This window comes from Odocoileus virginianus, unplaced genomic scaffold (assembly GCF_023699985.2).
Source record: "Odocoileus virginianus isolate 20LAN1187 ecotype Illinois unplaced genomic scaffold, Ovbor_1.2 Unplaced_Contig_18, whole genome shotgun sequence".
Taxonomy (NCBI): domain Eukaryota; kingdom Metazoa; phylum Chordata; class Mammalia; order Artiodactyla; family Cervidae; genus Odocoileus; species Odocoileus virginianus.
This window is the reverse complement of record NW_027224335.1, coordinates 1,159,737-1,175,781: the sequence shown is the minus strand read 5'-3', so window position 1 is coordinate 1,175,781 and position 16,045 is coordinate 1,159,737. Positions and strand designations below refer to the sequence as shown.

Below are 16,045 nucleotides of genomic sequence, written 5' to 3'. Positions count from 1 at the left end.
TAGCTGCTAAAGAAGCAGAGATGGAATTTGAACCTGGGTCTCTGTGAGTCTAACGTCCTGGCTCTTCTGCTACACTGTCTGTTAAATGGAAATGATAGTGGAATCTGTATCAGAGGGTTGCTTTGCAGGTGAAATCAGATAATAAAAGTGAAGCTCTAGGTGCCTAGTGAGGGTTCAACACCTGGTTGAGAGTAGCACCTCTCTTGATTGTTGTTTTCATGATTATTGTTATCAGCATCCCCTCTACTACGACTACTGACATTATAGTGGCCCCTGCCCACCCAGGCTGCCCTTATCCCCCCCAGAAAAGCCAAACTGGGGAGACCAATGATGGAACTAGGATCAAACACAATCTTGAATTTTAAGTACCATTTTTCACACACAAAGCCAAACTGAGCCAAGTCATGCCAGTAACTCCCTGTCACTAGAACCCCAGAGGTTGCAGGCGGCTCAGAAAGGCCACAGTTCTGAACGCCAGAGCTGAGCAGTGGCAGGCACCCACAAGATCCTCTAGTTCAGCCTCTCCTAATTCCTGCTCACCGCCTTGCCCCTTAGCCACTCTGCTTACTTGACCTCTGGGCTAAGAATCCATCAATTCCTTGTTGGCAGGGAGATTTGCTATCCACCCCCACCACCCTTCCTGCTGAAAACAGCCACACCCCCACTTAAACAGAAGCCAAGCTCAGAATGTGTTTCTGTGTATCCTTTCAGAACAAAACTGCCCCTGCCTCTGCCCTGAGCCCCTGGCTTCCAATATCAAATAAAGATACAGAGTCCGGGCAAACTCAACCCTTAGCTTCCCTGAGCCTCATCAACAGAAATTCCTTCTCAGAGGGAAGATCTTGCTGTGGAAGGGAAAAGGCAGCTTAAGCTAACAGCTTTGCTGGCTCTGGGCTTGCTTTAAAAGTTCTCTGCATTTGCTGGGTAGCTCCCTAAATTGAGAGATCCTCTTTGCAGGTGGACCCTGTTATTCAGGGAGGTCCCCATTCTGAAGGCTTTGGTTGTGTGACAGAGTTGGATGAAAAACACTAGATGTGGTCACTGTGAGTCGCTAGAGCTAGAGAAGAGGACCAGAACCCAGTCCCGGGGTCACCGGCAACAGAGACTAGGATGATAGGGAGCCAGGGAAAGAGATTGCAAACGAAATAAGGTGAAGAACAGGAAAGAGAAGTGTCTTGCAAACCATGTGAAATATTTCAAGGGAACATTTTCTAAAAGGAAAGGGACTGTCCCAAAGTCACAGAGAGTTAGCAATAGATGATGATCGGAAGCCAGGCCCTCTGGACTGCCCCACCCCCCTTCATTTTCCAGGATAGCAGTCTGGGCTCTATAGCCTCCAACGGGGACTAGAGCACTCCTGAGTAGCTGGGTGGTCTAGCCTCCAGCCTGTCTTGAAGGGAAGGTTCCAGACTCACCTCGTGTTGCAGCCGGAATGCCAGGACAAGCTGAAGGCTTCAGAAGGGAAATGCATGGTGGTAGCCGCTTCAGGGCATCCCTCCAGCAGCTTGGCCACATGCCATGAGTGCGGCCTACTGACAGGGGCGTTTCTCCTACAGCAAAAAAGGGACAGGAAGTCAACTTAGGGAACCAGAGCTGAAATCACTTCCCAGGCAGCTTCCGCCCCCACCCCCTCTTTCCCTTAAATGAAGTAGCACATCTTGCAAGGAACTGGTGTAGGAATCTTAGCAGCTACCCACTCAGCTCCCAGAACTCAAATCTCCTTCACCCCAAAGACAATCCATGGACATACAGAATTTTAGAGTCATAGGGCTCTTTTGGTCATGGGTATATCCCAAGCATGTACAGCAATGCCAGACACATAGTAGATGCTCAATAATTATTTGTGGAATATGTGAGTACTGTTGCTCAATGAACAGTGTGCCCACTCTAAATTTTCTCTGAGAAAAAATAAATGTAGCCAATCTTCCCATTTTTCTCTAAGAAAGAAATAGGTAAATCATTGAGAAGCTTGAACAAGTCAACACCAACTGACTGTCAATTCTCCAGTTTTGGGCTCATTCAATTTGATAAGCATTTGTTGTCTGTGTACTGTGTACCATCTGTGCATACCTCTTGGGATACAGAGATCAATCAAACATACGCTTTATTCCTGAGAACTTACTGGTAAAGGCATTGAGAGAGGGAAGGACAAGATGGCCACAGAGGTGAGGCTGCTAAGTTTGTAGGTAGACGTTTGGCAAGGAACCCCCATTTCGGCCAGGGAGAATAGAATAACGTGATAGATGGCATGGTACTAGGCTAACAGGGAAGACTGGCTATTCAAGGGCAGGGGTGAATAAAGAGAAACAGGTCTGAGGCCAAGACTCTGGATGCAACCACAGTACCTGTCTGCTGCGGGAGGCTGCAGCCACAACTCTTGCATTGACAGGCTTCTACAGGACCCATCCCTGTGCTCTGGTATATTTCACATGAATAGAAGCCACCCTTGGAAGTGGGAAAGAGCATGTATGGGGCACAGGTAGTGCCAGAGGATAAAGAGGTGATTGATATGAGAGAGGGAGAGAAAGTGGGGAGGAGAAGAATAAGAGGGGGGGAAGAAGAGAGAGAGAGAGGGATGGAAGGAGAGGGGAAGGGAAGGGAGAAGAGGGAGAGGGGAAGGGAAGGGAGAAGAGGGAGAGGACAGAGGAGGAGAGATGAGGAGAGGAGAAGAAACAAGGAGAGAAAGATAGATATCAGATGGGCCAGGTAGATGACAGAGGTAAGAGGGAAGAGATGGTACAGATATAAACAAATGACAGAAATGGAGAAGGCTGAGAAAGAGTACAGGGAACTATATAGGGAGAAATGGATGACAGAGAACAAGATGACAGAGTAAGAGAAACAGATGATAAATAAAGGAGATGACAGAGAGATAAACAGATGATAGTTTATTTACTAATTTTTTCATTCAGTTACTGTGGCAGGTTCCATACTAGACAGTGAGGAAGCAGAGTTGACTAAGATAAGGCCCCTGGTTTTCAACATGCTTGTTATAGAGTGGGATAAATCAGCTCTCTACCTCCCAGAAGCAGCAGTAGAGAGACTAGAGCTGAATCCATATTCATGGGGAATGCCCCTTATCCTGGCAGAAATACAGAAAATCCCAGCAGGGCCGAGCTCCAGAGGGCTAAGGCCTGAGAAAGTAGTCCTGAGGAAAATGGCCTTGCTGGGGAAAACATGTAGTAACAGGCCAGACACAGAGAAGGAGATATAAAAGGAAGGGAACTGGAAGATGCCTGCCAAAGGTCAGGAACCAGAGCCACAGATCAGCAGCAGCAGTGAAAATTCATGGGAAGGAGAGGAAGTGAGGGCCACATATTTAACCACTGTTCTATTATGGATTTCAGAGTGCCAGCAGGGAGACTGAAGGCACTAGAAGACCTTGGGGGAATGTGCCTGCTCCAGAGTTTCACACACAAAACCATGTTGCTAGAAATCTCTCCAGTGGCTGTTACCCAGGAGTCATCCATTAACAACTATTTATAAAGCATCTCATAGAAGTACTATGTACTAGTAGATACTACATACCATGTGTATCTAACTATGTACCACAGTTCCAGGCACTGAGGATACAGTGGAGAACTGGGTACCTCTCTTATTTGGGGCTCTTCTTCCATATCCAGCATTTTTGAAGTTCTGAGTCCAGGGTTTAAAATGTGGGCAGTCAGCCTTGAGACCACCTTTTTTACAACCATCCAATCCCTTACAGAGTTCTACTGAATCTTCTTTTATCATATCTCTTTGGCTTGGCCTCTTTCTCTCTCTCCCCACACCCATACTATTTTCACTGAGACTATTCCACATAACCATACTTCTCCTCCACAGAACCTGCCACCCACAGCTCCTGTTCTAGTCCAGGCCTTTAACATTTTGTGACCAAAATACTGTGTTAGTCTGGCAGCCAGTCTCACCTGGTTTTACCTCCAGTCACTGCTTTTAGATCATATGTCAAATACCAATTGGATTGTGGTACTCTCCTATTCAAGAATCTTCACTGGTTGGACCTGACTTTCAAAGCCCTTTCTAAGTTATCTTTACCCACCCAACCTAACCTCTCATGTCTCTGTTCCAATCACACTCTGCAACCAGCTTTGTGCCTTTGCTTTTGGTTTTCTATCAGAATCTAACACGGGCCCTGGAATTGGACATTGGTTAAAATCCCAGCTCCACCACTTACAAGCTCTGTTGTTTAGACAGGTGCCTTTACTTCTCAGAAGTCTAGCTGCTATGACAGTAAGATGGTGATGCTAGTACCTAATTAATAGGGTTGTAATGTTCAAATGATATAATGCTTGTCAACTGCCTAGAACAGAGTTTCAGTTACGACTGTGTTCCCTTTGCCTGGAATGCCCCCTCCCATTTTGGTAGTCTAAGTCCCACCTGTTCTTCAAGATACTGATCAAGTAATGTCTATTCCATGGAGCTTGTCCTTAGTAATCTAGTCCCCACAATTTAGCCCATCAAAAATAATGTTTGATATTGATCATCATTTCATGTACATAAGTCTCAGACTATGAACTATATCAAGCCCAAAGGTGATAAGACAAAGACAAATGAGTCAGATCTACTAAGTTCATAGCCTAACATTACCACCTTGGATGTGTGATTCTGTATAAGTCACTTAACCCATCTGAGCTTCAGTTTTATTATCAGGAAAAAAAAGAACAATAATCCTTGGTTATATCCTGGTTATGTTACTATGGGGATGAGGCAGAACATTCTCAAAGCTTCTGGGACACATACTGATGTATAGCATATGGTCAATAAGGAGAGGGTACTGTAATAAGAGTTGTCAGCTCAGACTTAGCCTTCTTGATAGTTCAAGAGTCCTTCCACCCAGATTTGCCCATCCACTGTCAGGGTTCCACTAGCATCACCCTTGCCAAACTTTGAAAGGTAGCTTACAAAGCCTCCTACTCTCTCCAGGGTTTCTCCAGGAGTGGGAAACAACCTTAAAGGAGATAGAAGCAAGAAAGTGGAGGCTTTGTGAACACTGAGAGAAAAGTACAAGCTACAGGGAGGAAAACCCCAGTGCAGGAACTGCAGTCAGAACAGGAGCCTTCTAATCCTAGATTGGGAAAGGAGAGGAAACCATCTATCGGGTCTAATACTTGGTCTACTATTATTCCTAAAGAGCCCTAGATTTGGAGTGAGTCCACACTCATATTCTAAACCTAGCTGTGTCACTGGGGGCACAGTCATTCTCTGAGTTGTAATTCTTTACTGGTAAAATGGAGACAATCAACAAATCTTACTCATGATTTAGTCTGGATTAAATGCAGTCCCACGTGTGAACTCATTCAGCATAGTGCCTAATATACTATTAACTTAAAAAAATAACAGGGACCATTTACTGGACACTTAAGATGTACCTGGCACTGAGCACTTTGCATGCATTAGCTGATTCAATCCTCACTCCAACCTTATCAGTAAGCACCATTATTATGCCCCCTTTTATGGGATGCGGAAACAGAGACACAGAGAGCTGAACTGCTTTGCCAAGAACACACAGCTAGTAACCAGTAGTTGAGAATGAGGCTCTGGTCCTCCAACCCTTGTTAGGATACCACATGCCCCCACCTCCCCAAAGAGGGATCTATCTCAAAGAGCTTATATACCTGAGCCTTCTCCTAGGCATTCCCTCAAGAAGCAGTCAGAAAAAGACAGTCTCGGTAGTCCTAAAGTTTAAACCATTCCCTCCTTAGGCAGTGGGGAAGGAGGATGAGAAGAAATAAGTGAAGAGGTAAAAGAAAATGCCAACTACCAATCTAGCTATAGAGGCAACAGTCTCCTACCCTTTCTCCTAAGGCACTATTAAACACACTATCATTCATTGGGGCTTCCCAGGTGGTACAGTGGTAAAGAATCTGCCTGCCAGTGCAGGAGATGCAGGAGATGTGGGTTCGATCCCTGGGTCAGGAAGATCCTCTGGAGTAGGAAATGGCAACCTGCTCCAGTATTCTTGCCTGGAAAATTCCACAGACAGAGGAGCCTGGCAGGCTACAGTCCATGGGATTGCAGAGTAGGACACAACTGAGCACACACACACACATCATTCATTACCCCAAAATTCCTTTCTTAGGAAGCAAAAAGAAAGGGATATTGAAGAAAGAAAGCAGAAGGGGGAAGAAGGGTAGCAGCCATGATGGCCATGGCTACCAGTAGTACCTACCATGGAAGTTGCCCAGGATGGGGAGATAATTTAGGAGAGGGCTAGGTATCCAGCCAGCTCAGACGGTCCTCAACAACCCCTCCAGCCAGCCCCTGGGGCTTCTTTCTGCAGGCTGGATCCTCCCTTAGCTGAGACTCATTTGCCTTCCTTTAAAACCTTGTGAGAGAAGGGGCCATCAGCCCAAGGGGCTCAGGCACAGTCAGGTCCCAATTCCAAGAACAGAAAGCAATAGCACCGAAGGCAAGGTATGGCCATCAGCCTGGTTGGGCCTAGAGGAGGCCACCACCTTAGGGAATGAGGGCCAGTGTCAAGAGCTGGATAGGAGTGAAGACGCTGCTCCAGAAAGTAGCCAGCACCCTGGTGGCAAAGGGAAGGATGAAAGGCAGTTCCAGCAGCACAAACAGCCCTCCTGTTCCCTACTCCAGCCTCCTCTGAGCTCTGGCCCACCCCCTTACATAGCTCAGAGGCCAATAAGGAAGCTGGGCCCCCAGCCACTGCTAGAACTCAGGAAAGGAGCAAGGAAATGATGTTTGGGAAAGATAAAGTGGGTGTCTAAAAAAAATTTTTTAAATACATGCAAGTGAGAGAGAAAAATACCCCAGACACATACACTTAAAAGAATTCCTGTGCTTCCTGGACTGGGTTGACTCCACCCAGCCATCTCCGCAGGTCCTCTGAGCCCCAGAAAAGGAAAACCCAGATCAGCCAGGCCAAGCAGCCTCCAGGTCCAGCAAAGCAAGTAGCACTACAGCTGGTTTTACATAGCTGGGGGCAAGGAACCTACAGATCTCCCAGGATGAATATCCTGTTGAGACAGAAAGATTCACAAACCATTCTGGACTGTATTTTCAGAGTCTGCCCATCCTATGGGCATCTGAGCAGACCCAGAGGAAACTGCATTTCATACCAGAGACTCCAACTCCAAAACAGTGCTGCTTGGAGTCAGCATCCCTGCCTCTGCCATGACTTTACTCTGACCTCTGGCAATTTACTCCCCCTGTCTGGGCTTCTGTTTCCTCTCTGCAAAATAAAACATTAAAGCCCATTGTCACAAACAACCTCTCCATCTATATGGCACACTCTGAGGTAACAGTCCTCAGCCCCAGGCTGGGGGTCCACATGATATCCTCACTGACCTATGCAACAGCCAGGACCCAGAGCAGCCCACAGAAGTTTATTACATACCCTAAGCCCAAGCTCAAGCATCAGAATTTAATTACTTTTGGGGATTCAGAGTTGGGATTTTTCCCTTTATAATACTCCAGGATCTCCAGGCCAGTTTCCTTTGGCCTCTGGTCCCAATTTCAGCCACTTCTGGCCCCTGAGAGAGCTTATGTGGGCTTCCTCAGACCAAGAAATATCCTAGGGCCCTTCCTCTCTGGGGAAACCATGCCAGGTGACCCCTTCCCCACTATGCCCTCTGGACCTCCTGGGGAAGTTTGAAAGGACTTTTGTTTACATGTGCCTATAAAAGGCAGGTGCCATCCAAGTAAGCCCACAGACCCTCCTCTGGTAATCAGAAGTCCTGTAAGGGGGGAGTTTGGGGATTTAGTATGCCTGCAGATCTGGGGTGGAGATTCAGCTTTCCCACACACTAATTGTTTGGCTTTGGGCATGTCACAGAGACTCAATTTCCTCATCTGCAATGCATGCTTGGCACACAAAAGGCATTCAGTAAATGATATCCATTATTAATATCATCCTTGACCCCAAATAATAATGGATAAGGTACTTTTAGTGGCAAGAAAAAGAATTTCTTCAAGCCACATGAAGAGGAAAGCAAGAGGACTAATTAAGAGAGGGTTCAAAAATCAAGCCTAACTCTCTAGAGTAGCACTTCTCAAACTTCAGTGGCCAGACTAATCGCTTGGCCATCTTGAATCAGATTTTGATTCAGTAGATCGAGAATAGGCTCCAGATTCTGACTTTCTACAAAGCTCTAGAGTGATGGTGATGCTGCTGGTGTAATAACCACATTCTGACAATACACTAGGGAATACAGTACCTTTGGCAATAGCATTACACTAGGGAATAACCCCTGCTCTGAAACAGCATCAGAATAAACAGTCGCTTCTAATCCCATTACTCAGGTCTGGGTACCTAGCCTTCCCAAATCTGGTCACCAAGTGCCTTTCTCCTTCCACTCTGTAACCCAGTCCATAAAAATGCTTCCCTGAGCCCTATTTCCCAACAAAATAAAGAATAACAAATGTGATAGCAGCCTGGCCCTGTCAGTGGTCAGATGGGTTGAGGAAGTTTTGACTAGAGATGCAAGCATGTTTTGGGGATTGCCTTAGGTAGGGAGGCAGGATGGGAGTATGAGTTGGGTAGTCACCAGAAGAGGTGATATGATGGAGAGATGGACACGGGCAGTATATACTCAAGAAATCCTTGGGGAGAGGATGATAAGAGAGGAATTTGAGCAGTTTGGCTAGTTTGGGATTTAGAAAGGAGAGACTGGGAGGTGGGGTTGGGATAAAGTGGGTAACTTCTCACTTAGCAGAGCTAAGTTCCAGACAACATGAGCAAGCATCACCTCCTCTGTTCAGGGGAAAGTAAAGGTGACTGGGTCTTTTTCAAGCACTCAGAGGATAAGAACCTGGCCTGGAGCAAGGAGGGTGGGCACATGCAGGTGGAAATGACAGATCTGTCAGAAAGGCTCCCTTGTAAAGGCTGTTGTGAGAGGTGAGGGGAGGGAAGTGGACCAATTTTAGGAGGAGTCACTCTCTAGCTGCTCTAGAGGGCTGTCACCCCAATATCTTCCAAGAGAACTACTGGTCTCTGAGCCTAGCTCTCAGCAGACCCCTCAAGAACTACTTGGAGGGAGGAAGGCAGGGGGTAAGCAAAAAGAGAACCCTGGCTCTGATCCAACCCAGGGCAAGAAGGAAAATACAGCCCCTACTGCTTGGGGTTATGCATAGCCTAAGGTCTGGGTCGTAACCTACTGCAGGTTCTTTCCTCTTTTAAAAGTGTTTAGATAATGAGAAGCACAAAATGGTGTCCTTGATTAGCTCTGTTTACTTTCTATGGCTCTTCCAGCCTCTTCTGCCCCTACCAGCACATTCTACCTGCCCCACATGAAGGAATTCAAACTCATCTGGCCCGCTCAGCAGGAAGGGAAGCCTGTTTTGTCCACAGCTAGTGAACAAAACAATGCATGGCTTGTTTATCTGACAGAAGGAGGCAAAAGCCGCTTGATCACCATGAAGGGATACAGACCTCTGAAGGCCTCCTCACACCCTCACACTGTTAGCTGGAGGACTCTGTTGATCTGGAGACCTTCCTTATACAGATCCAACCAAGGAGGAACATGTATATGTATGTAAATGTGTGAAAGTGTATGTATGGGTAAGTATGCATGTGCATGTATGGGTAAGTATGTGTATATCTATGTATATGTGTGTGTATATACATATGTATGATTTTAAAGAGAACTTTAATATAAGACCTTTCTTTTCAGTTGGGGAGCTATAATTTTGGTCATCTGAGATATAGGTACTTTATGTAGAGGGGACTTTTGGTACCCGGTTCTGCCGTTCCACCTTCCCCACTTTTTCTACCTCCTCTCCCCTCTTGGAATAGTCAGGTCAAGTTCTTTCATAAGGATCTGCTGAATCCCCTGCCTCTCCACCCTCTACCTAAGGATCCATTCAAGGCTAAAAAGAAACCCAGAGTAGTGAATAAGAAAGGAAAGGAATACTGGGTTGGGAGTAAGACTCCCTCAAATGCTGTGATGTGTGTCAAGGGGTGTCTTTTGACTTTCCAAATATGAAAGTAAAGAGCAATACCCTCATTTGGTTAGGGCTTTTACACTTGACTTTCTGCTTTCATTTCTCCATTTTTTTCACATTAGAATCTTTAAAACACGGGGACACCTATTTTTCTAAAGGAGGTTGGAGGGAGGCAACCATATGAAAGAAGTGGGAGAGCTCTGCAAATATTAGGGGCTAGAAAAATGCTTAGTAGTTTAGAAACACAATACTTAGAATTCTCTTTCAGACTTGGCTGTGAAGCATATTCTAGTTTACATATCTATGTAGAGGCAGATAAAACATACCCATCATAGACTGTTTCTTGTCAATGATCCCAAAGGCAAGGAGGTGGATAGTGCATATTTCGCAGCTTCTAGGAGCAAGGGGAGCAAGTCAAGAATCTGAATAATGAAAGAGAGTTTTTCTCTCTTCCCTGTATATATAAAAGCTAAGGGTGTAACACCAGAGGGCTGAGGGTGACTTCATATGAGCACACAGGGAAAATGACAATAGGTTCACAGAATACCATCTGTTGAGTCAGCTTCTGCTATGATGCCCAATTTCCTAAACCAACACCCAGAGTGATAAAGAAGGTGGAGCGTGTTTGTCCTCCAGCCTTAGTTTCTATCAGTAATACCATAGCGTTCCTTGGGAATGAATGCAGGAATAATACAAGACTTCCTTTCTTTTCCTTTTAAGCCAAATATCTCCTTCAGCTCAAACTCAGTACTGGAGTATCAATTTTCAGGAAAATGATGAACTCCACAAAGATTTTGCCCAAAGTCAAGTCTCAAAACCTTTAGAATTGCTTCTGGCCACTCCCTAAATCATCTCCACTACTAAATGTATGAAGCCCAAAGACAATGTCCAGTAACAGTGAGAACCTCAATAGAACCAAGAGAATCTACTCATTCTGCTTTGAGCAAACATGACAATGAGGATCAGTGCTCAGCAGAGCTGGAACATGGTGAGCAAGGTAGATAGTACAGGGACATGAGGCTGGGGAAGTGCAAAGGCCAGATCACAGAGTTTTCAAGGTCAAGGTAGGAAGTTTGTGTTTTATTTCCAGTGTAGTGGGAAATAAGCTACTGGAGATTGTTAAGTAGGTGGCAATGATCTAAGTTTTATAAAGATCTCACTAGGCTGATAGATTTAGGCAGGGCAGGAGTAGAAGCGAGGGAACCAGTTTAAAAAGGCTTTTATAGGTAAGAGATAATAGTGATTTGTTCTGGGGAGGAAGTTGTAGGGGTAGAGAAGAGAGGTTTGATTACAGATATCTTGGAGGTAGAGTTGACAATATTCACTGATAGACTGGATGTGGAAAGTGAGGGATAAAGGAGAAGTCATGCCATCAGGGTTGCCTGGCATCTGTACCTTCTTAGCACAGAATTCATGCCCGAAACTGAGTCATCAGTAGTTCTTAAAAAGAAGTTAGCAGTCTTTATCATTCTTTTATTCAAGCATTGAGAGGTACTATGAAACATGCCAAAATGAAGAAGATATGATTCCTGTGCTCAAGAAATTTATAGTGTGGTAGGGAGTCAATATGGGGCTTCCCTGGTGGCTCAGATGGTAAAGAACCTACCTGTAATGGAGGAGACATGTGTTCAATCCCTGTGTTTGGAAGATCCCTTGCAGAACGAAATGCCAATCCACTCCAGTATTTCTTGCCTGGAAAATCCCATGGATGGAGGAGCCTGGTGGGCTATAGTCCATGGGGTTGCAAGAGTTGGACATGACTTAGCAACTAAACCATCATCACAAGGGGATGAATAAAAATACCTATCTAACTATTCTATATACTAACAATAAAAATCAGAAAGAGAAATTAAGGAATCAATCCCATTCACCATTGCAAGCACAAAAAGAATTAAATATCTAGGAATAAACTTACCTAAGGAGACAAAAGAACTGTACACAGAAAATTATAAGACACTAATGAAAGAAATCAAAGACAACATAAACAGATGGAGAGATATTCCATGTTCCTGGGTAGGAAGAATCAATATTGTGAAAATGACTATACTACCAAATGCAATCTACAGATTCAATGTGATCCCTATCAAATTACCAATGGCATTTTTCACAGAACTAGAACAAAAAATTTCACAATTCATATGGAAACACAAAAGACCCCAAATAGCCAAAGCAGTCTTGAGAAAAGAAGAATGGAGCTGGAGGAATCAACCTTCCTGACTTCAGATTATACTACAAAGCTACAGTCATCAAGACAGTATGGTACTGGCACAAAAACAGAAATATAGACCAATGGAACAAGATAGAAAGCCCAGAAATAAACCCATGCACCTATGGGTACCTTATTTTTGACAAAGGAGGCAAGAATATACAATGGGGCAAAGACAGCCTCTTCAATAAATGGTGCTGGGAAAACTGGACAGCTACATGTAAAAAAAATGAAATTAGAACACTTCCTAACATCATACACAAAGATAAACTCAAAATGGATTAAAGACCTAAATGTAAGACCAGAAACTATAAAACTCTTAGAGGAAAACACAGGCAGAACACTCAATGACATAAATCAAAGCAAGATCCTCTATGACCCACCTCCTAGAGTAATGGAAATAAAAATAAAAGTAAACAAGTGGGACCTGATTAAACTTAAAAGCTTTTGCACAGCAAAGGAAACTATAAGCAAGGTGAAAAGACAACCCTCAGAATGGGAGAAAATAATAGCAAATGAAACAACTGACAAAGGATTAATTTCCAAAATATACAAGCAGCTCATACAACTCAATATCAGAAAAACAAACAACCCAATCAAAAAGTGGGAAAAAGACCTAAACAGACATTTCTCCAAAGAAGACATACAGATGGCTAACAAACACATGAAAAGATGCTCAACATCACTCATTATTAGAGAAATGCAAATCAAAACTACAATGAGATATCACCTCACACTGGTCAGAATGGCCATCATCAAAAAATCTACAAACAATAAATGCTGGAGAGGGTGTGGAGAAAAGGGAATGCTCTTGCACTGTTGGTGGGAATGTAAATTGATACAGCCACTATGGAAGATGGTATGGAGATTCCTTAAAAAACTAGGAATAAAACCACCATATGACCCAGCAATCCCACTCCTAGGCATATACCCTGAGGAAACCAAAACTGAAAGAGACACATGTATCCCATTGTTCATTGCAGCACTATTTACAATAGCTAGAACATGGAAGCAACCTAGATGTCCATCAACAGATGAATGGATAAAGAAGTTGTGGTACATATATACAATGGAATATTACTCAGCCATAAAAAAGGAACACATTTGAGTCAGTTCTAATGAGGTGGATGAACCTAGAACCTATTATACAGAGTGAAGTGAGTCAGAAAGAGAAAGATAAATACTGTATTCTAACACATATATATAGAATCTAGAAAAATGGTACTGAAGAATTTATTTACAGGGCAACAATGGAGAAACAGACATAGAGAATAGACTTATGGACATGGGGAGAGAGGAGGAGAGGGTGAGATGTATGGAAAGAGTAACATGGAAACTTACATTACCATATGTAAAATAGATAGCCAACAGGAATTTGCTGTATGGCTCAGGAAACTCAAACAGGGGCTCTGTATCAACCTAGAGGGGTGGGATGGAGAGGGAGATGGGAGGGAGTTTCAAAAGGGAGGGGATATATGTATACCTATGGCTGATTCATGTTGAGGTTTGACAGAAAACAGCAAAATTCTGTAAAGCAATTATCCTTCAATAAAAAATAAATTAATTTAAAAAAAATCTATGTAACTAAACAGAGTAGAATATCGTGTCATAAAGGAAATGCTAACAAAATGAGAGTTTAAAAAAAGAACAAGGGTTTTACTGTACTGAGGACTATATTCAATATGTTATAAAACCTATAATGGAAAAGAATTTTTAGAAAGAATATTATATATCTTTATGTATCTCCAAATCACTTTGCTGTACACCTGAAATTAACATGATATATTGTTAATCAACTATACTTCAATAAAAATTTAAAACCATTCATGTAATAAAAACATTATTAAGCAAGTTTTCTTTTTTGTTGTTGTTGAAAATGCTATAAAATCGGTGGTGTCTAAAACCAGACAGTCAAGGAGGAAACAAAGGAGAAAGCACAGCTAGTCGAATCAAGGAAGACTTTGCAGAGCCTCTAAGTTTGAAAACTCAGGATAATTTCAACAGGAGGAGACTGGGGAAGAGGTCGTGTGAGGTGTTTGTAAAAACAAGAGTGGGAAGAGCAGGAATATACTGAAGGAAGAACATAGAGTTTCTCTAAGGCATACAGGAAATAAAATTAGAATGATGCAACAACATGGTGAGCCTTAAGTGTTTATCATAACATTTACTTTACCAACAGGCAAGACAGAGACTTTGGAAGTTCCAGGATAGGAGAAAGATATTGTAAATTAAGCAGTGTGTTAGGAAGGTTATTATCATAGCCATATGTAAGATGAATTATGTGGATAAATACTGAAAGCATAGTGAAGTGAGCAGGTTAGTGCAATAGACTTAATAAAAGGTAGAACTAGAGAGGTGACAGTGAGGGTGGAGCAGAATGAAAGGATGTGAGAAAGGATATAAGAGGCAGAATCAAGAAACTTGGACTACTAATTAAATATGGAGGAAAGAGAAGTTAAGATGACCATAAAACAGCTAGTGGTATCACTAACTAGATTGGGAAGTTGAGAACCAGAGCTAGCTTCAGGAGACACGAGTTTGACTTTAGACATGAGCATGTTTGATATGCTGTCTAATGTAGATAGTCATGCCCCACAAGCAGCCTGATATCTGGGCTGCAGTGCTAGAAAGAGGTTAGGGTAGGGTATGGCCATGTGGTCACTATCCACAGAGAGGCGGCAGCCGAGGCTGTGGAAGTGCATGTGACTGCCCACAGTATATGCATGCAAAGGAAACAGAGTGGATGACATATCTCTACAGAACAGCTAAAGAGGAAGAAGAGCTAATCAAAAAGACAAAACAATAAAATGCAATTTTCAATGATATTGGCAATATATTTTTGAAACCTGTCAGCAAAGTTGCAGGGAAAGAAGCATTCTTATAAACTGCTGGATGGGAATGGATTGGGTATATGTTTGCCTTAAGGAAACTTGCCATATGTCATCAAGAGACATAAAAATGTTCCTACTGTGCTTGCTTTAGCTGACATATACTGAAAATCAGAACAATATAGAGAAGATCAGCATGGCTGTCCCACAAGGATGACATGCAAATTTGTGAAGCACTGCATATTTTTTCCTAGAATTAGAGAGTGGTGGTGGCTATACAACCTTGTAAATATACTAAAACCCACTTAATTCCACACTTGAAAGTAATTAATTTTGTGGTTGGTGAATTATATTTGTTTTTAAAAATGTTTGATGTATGAAGCAGGGCACCCAAAGCCGGAGTTCTGTGACAATCTAGAGGGATGGAGTGGGAAGGGAGGTGTGAGGAGGTTCAAGAGTGTATGCCTATGGCTGAGTCATACTGATGTATGGCAAAAACCATCACAATATTGTAAAATAATTATCCTTCAATTAAAATAAATAAATTTTAAAAAATGTTCCTACCCTTTAATCTAATCTTCCCATTCCAAGGATTCTATCCTAAGAGAGCAATTAGAAATGATCATATTGATTTATGTACAAGAAGTGTCAATGACTGCAGGGTTAATTATAATGTAAAATTAGAAATATCCTAACTGTTCAAAATTTTGGAAGTTAGCTGAAGTACTGTGTATCTACATGAAGGAATAATAGTCTACCATAGTTGTGTTGTTGTTTAGTTGCTCAGTCGTGTCTGACTCTTTGTGACCCCATGGACTGTAGCCCACCAGGCTCCTCTGTCCGTGGGGAATTCTCCAGGCAAGAATATTGGAGTGGGTTGCCATTTCCTTCTCCAGGGGATCTTCCCAACCCAGGGATTGAACCCACATCTCCTGCATTGCAGGCAGATTCTTATTTCCTTTGTTAATTTGAGAAATATTTTTATAGCCCTTTGAGTACACAATTAAACTTTTTATTTCAAACACTTATCCTGTATGGAACTATATAAAGTGAAATATTTAAATGTGCTTCTGTTTATTTTTTTACTTAAATAAGACATTATTATTCA

At 43.0% G+C, this 16,045-nt stretch overlaps 1 protein-coding gene and 1 non-coding gene across 3 annotated transcripts in view; one reads left to right on the top strand and one right to left on the bottom strand.

Annotated features, from left to right (window-relative positions):
• The window catches only part of SHROOM4 (shroom family member 4), a 239,678-nt gene that overhangs the window by 47,320 nt on the left and 176,313 nt on the right, over positions 1–16,045 (bottom strand). Inside the window, exons 1-2 of one of the 2 annotated variants that reach the window (XM_020900173.2) lie at positions 6,173–6,596; positions 1,416–1,550 (exon numbers count right to left, since the gene is read on the bottom strand). In XM_020900173.2, coding sequence (XP_020755832.2) covers positions 1,416–1,471 — 56 coding nt within the window. In that variant the 5' untranslated portion in view covers positions 1,472–1,550; positions 6,173–6,596. Of the gene's footprint in view, positions 1–1,415; positions 1,551–6,172; positions 6,597–16,045 lie in introns of those variants that run through there. The other variant, XM_020900172.2, reaches the window with a different exon arrangement.
• Positions 15,081–15,185, top strand: LOC139034016 (U6 spliceosomal RNA). The gene has a single exon (XR_011486482.1). It is a non-coding gene; the product is annotated as a U6 spliceosomal RNA (small nuclear RNA).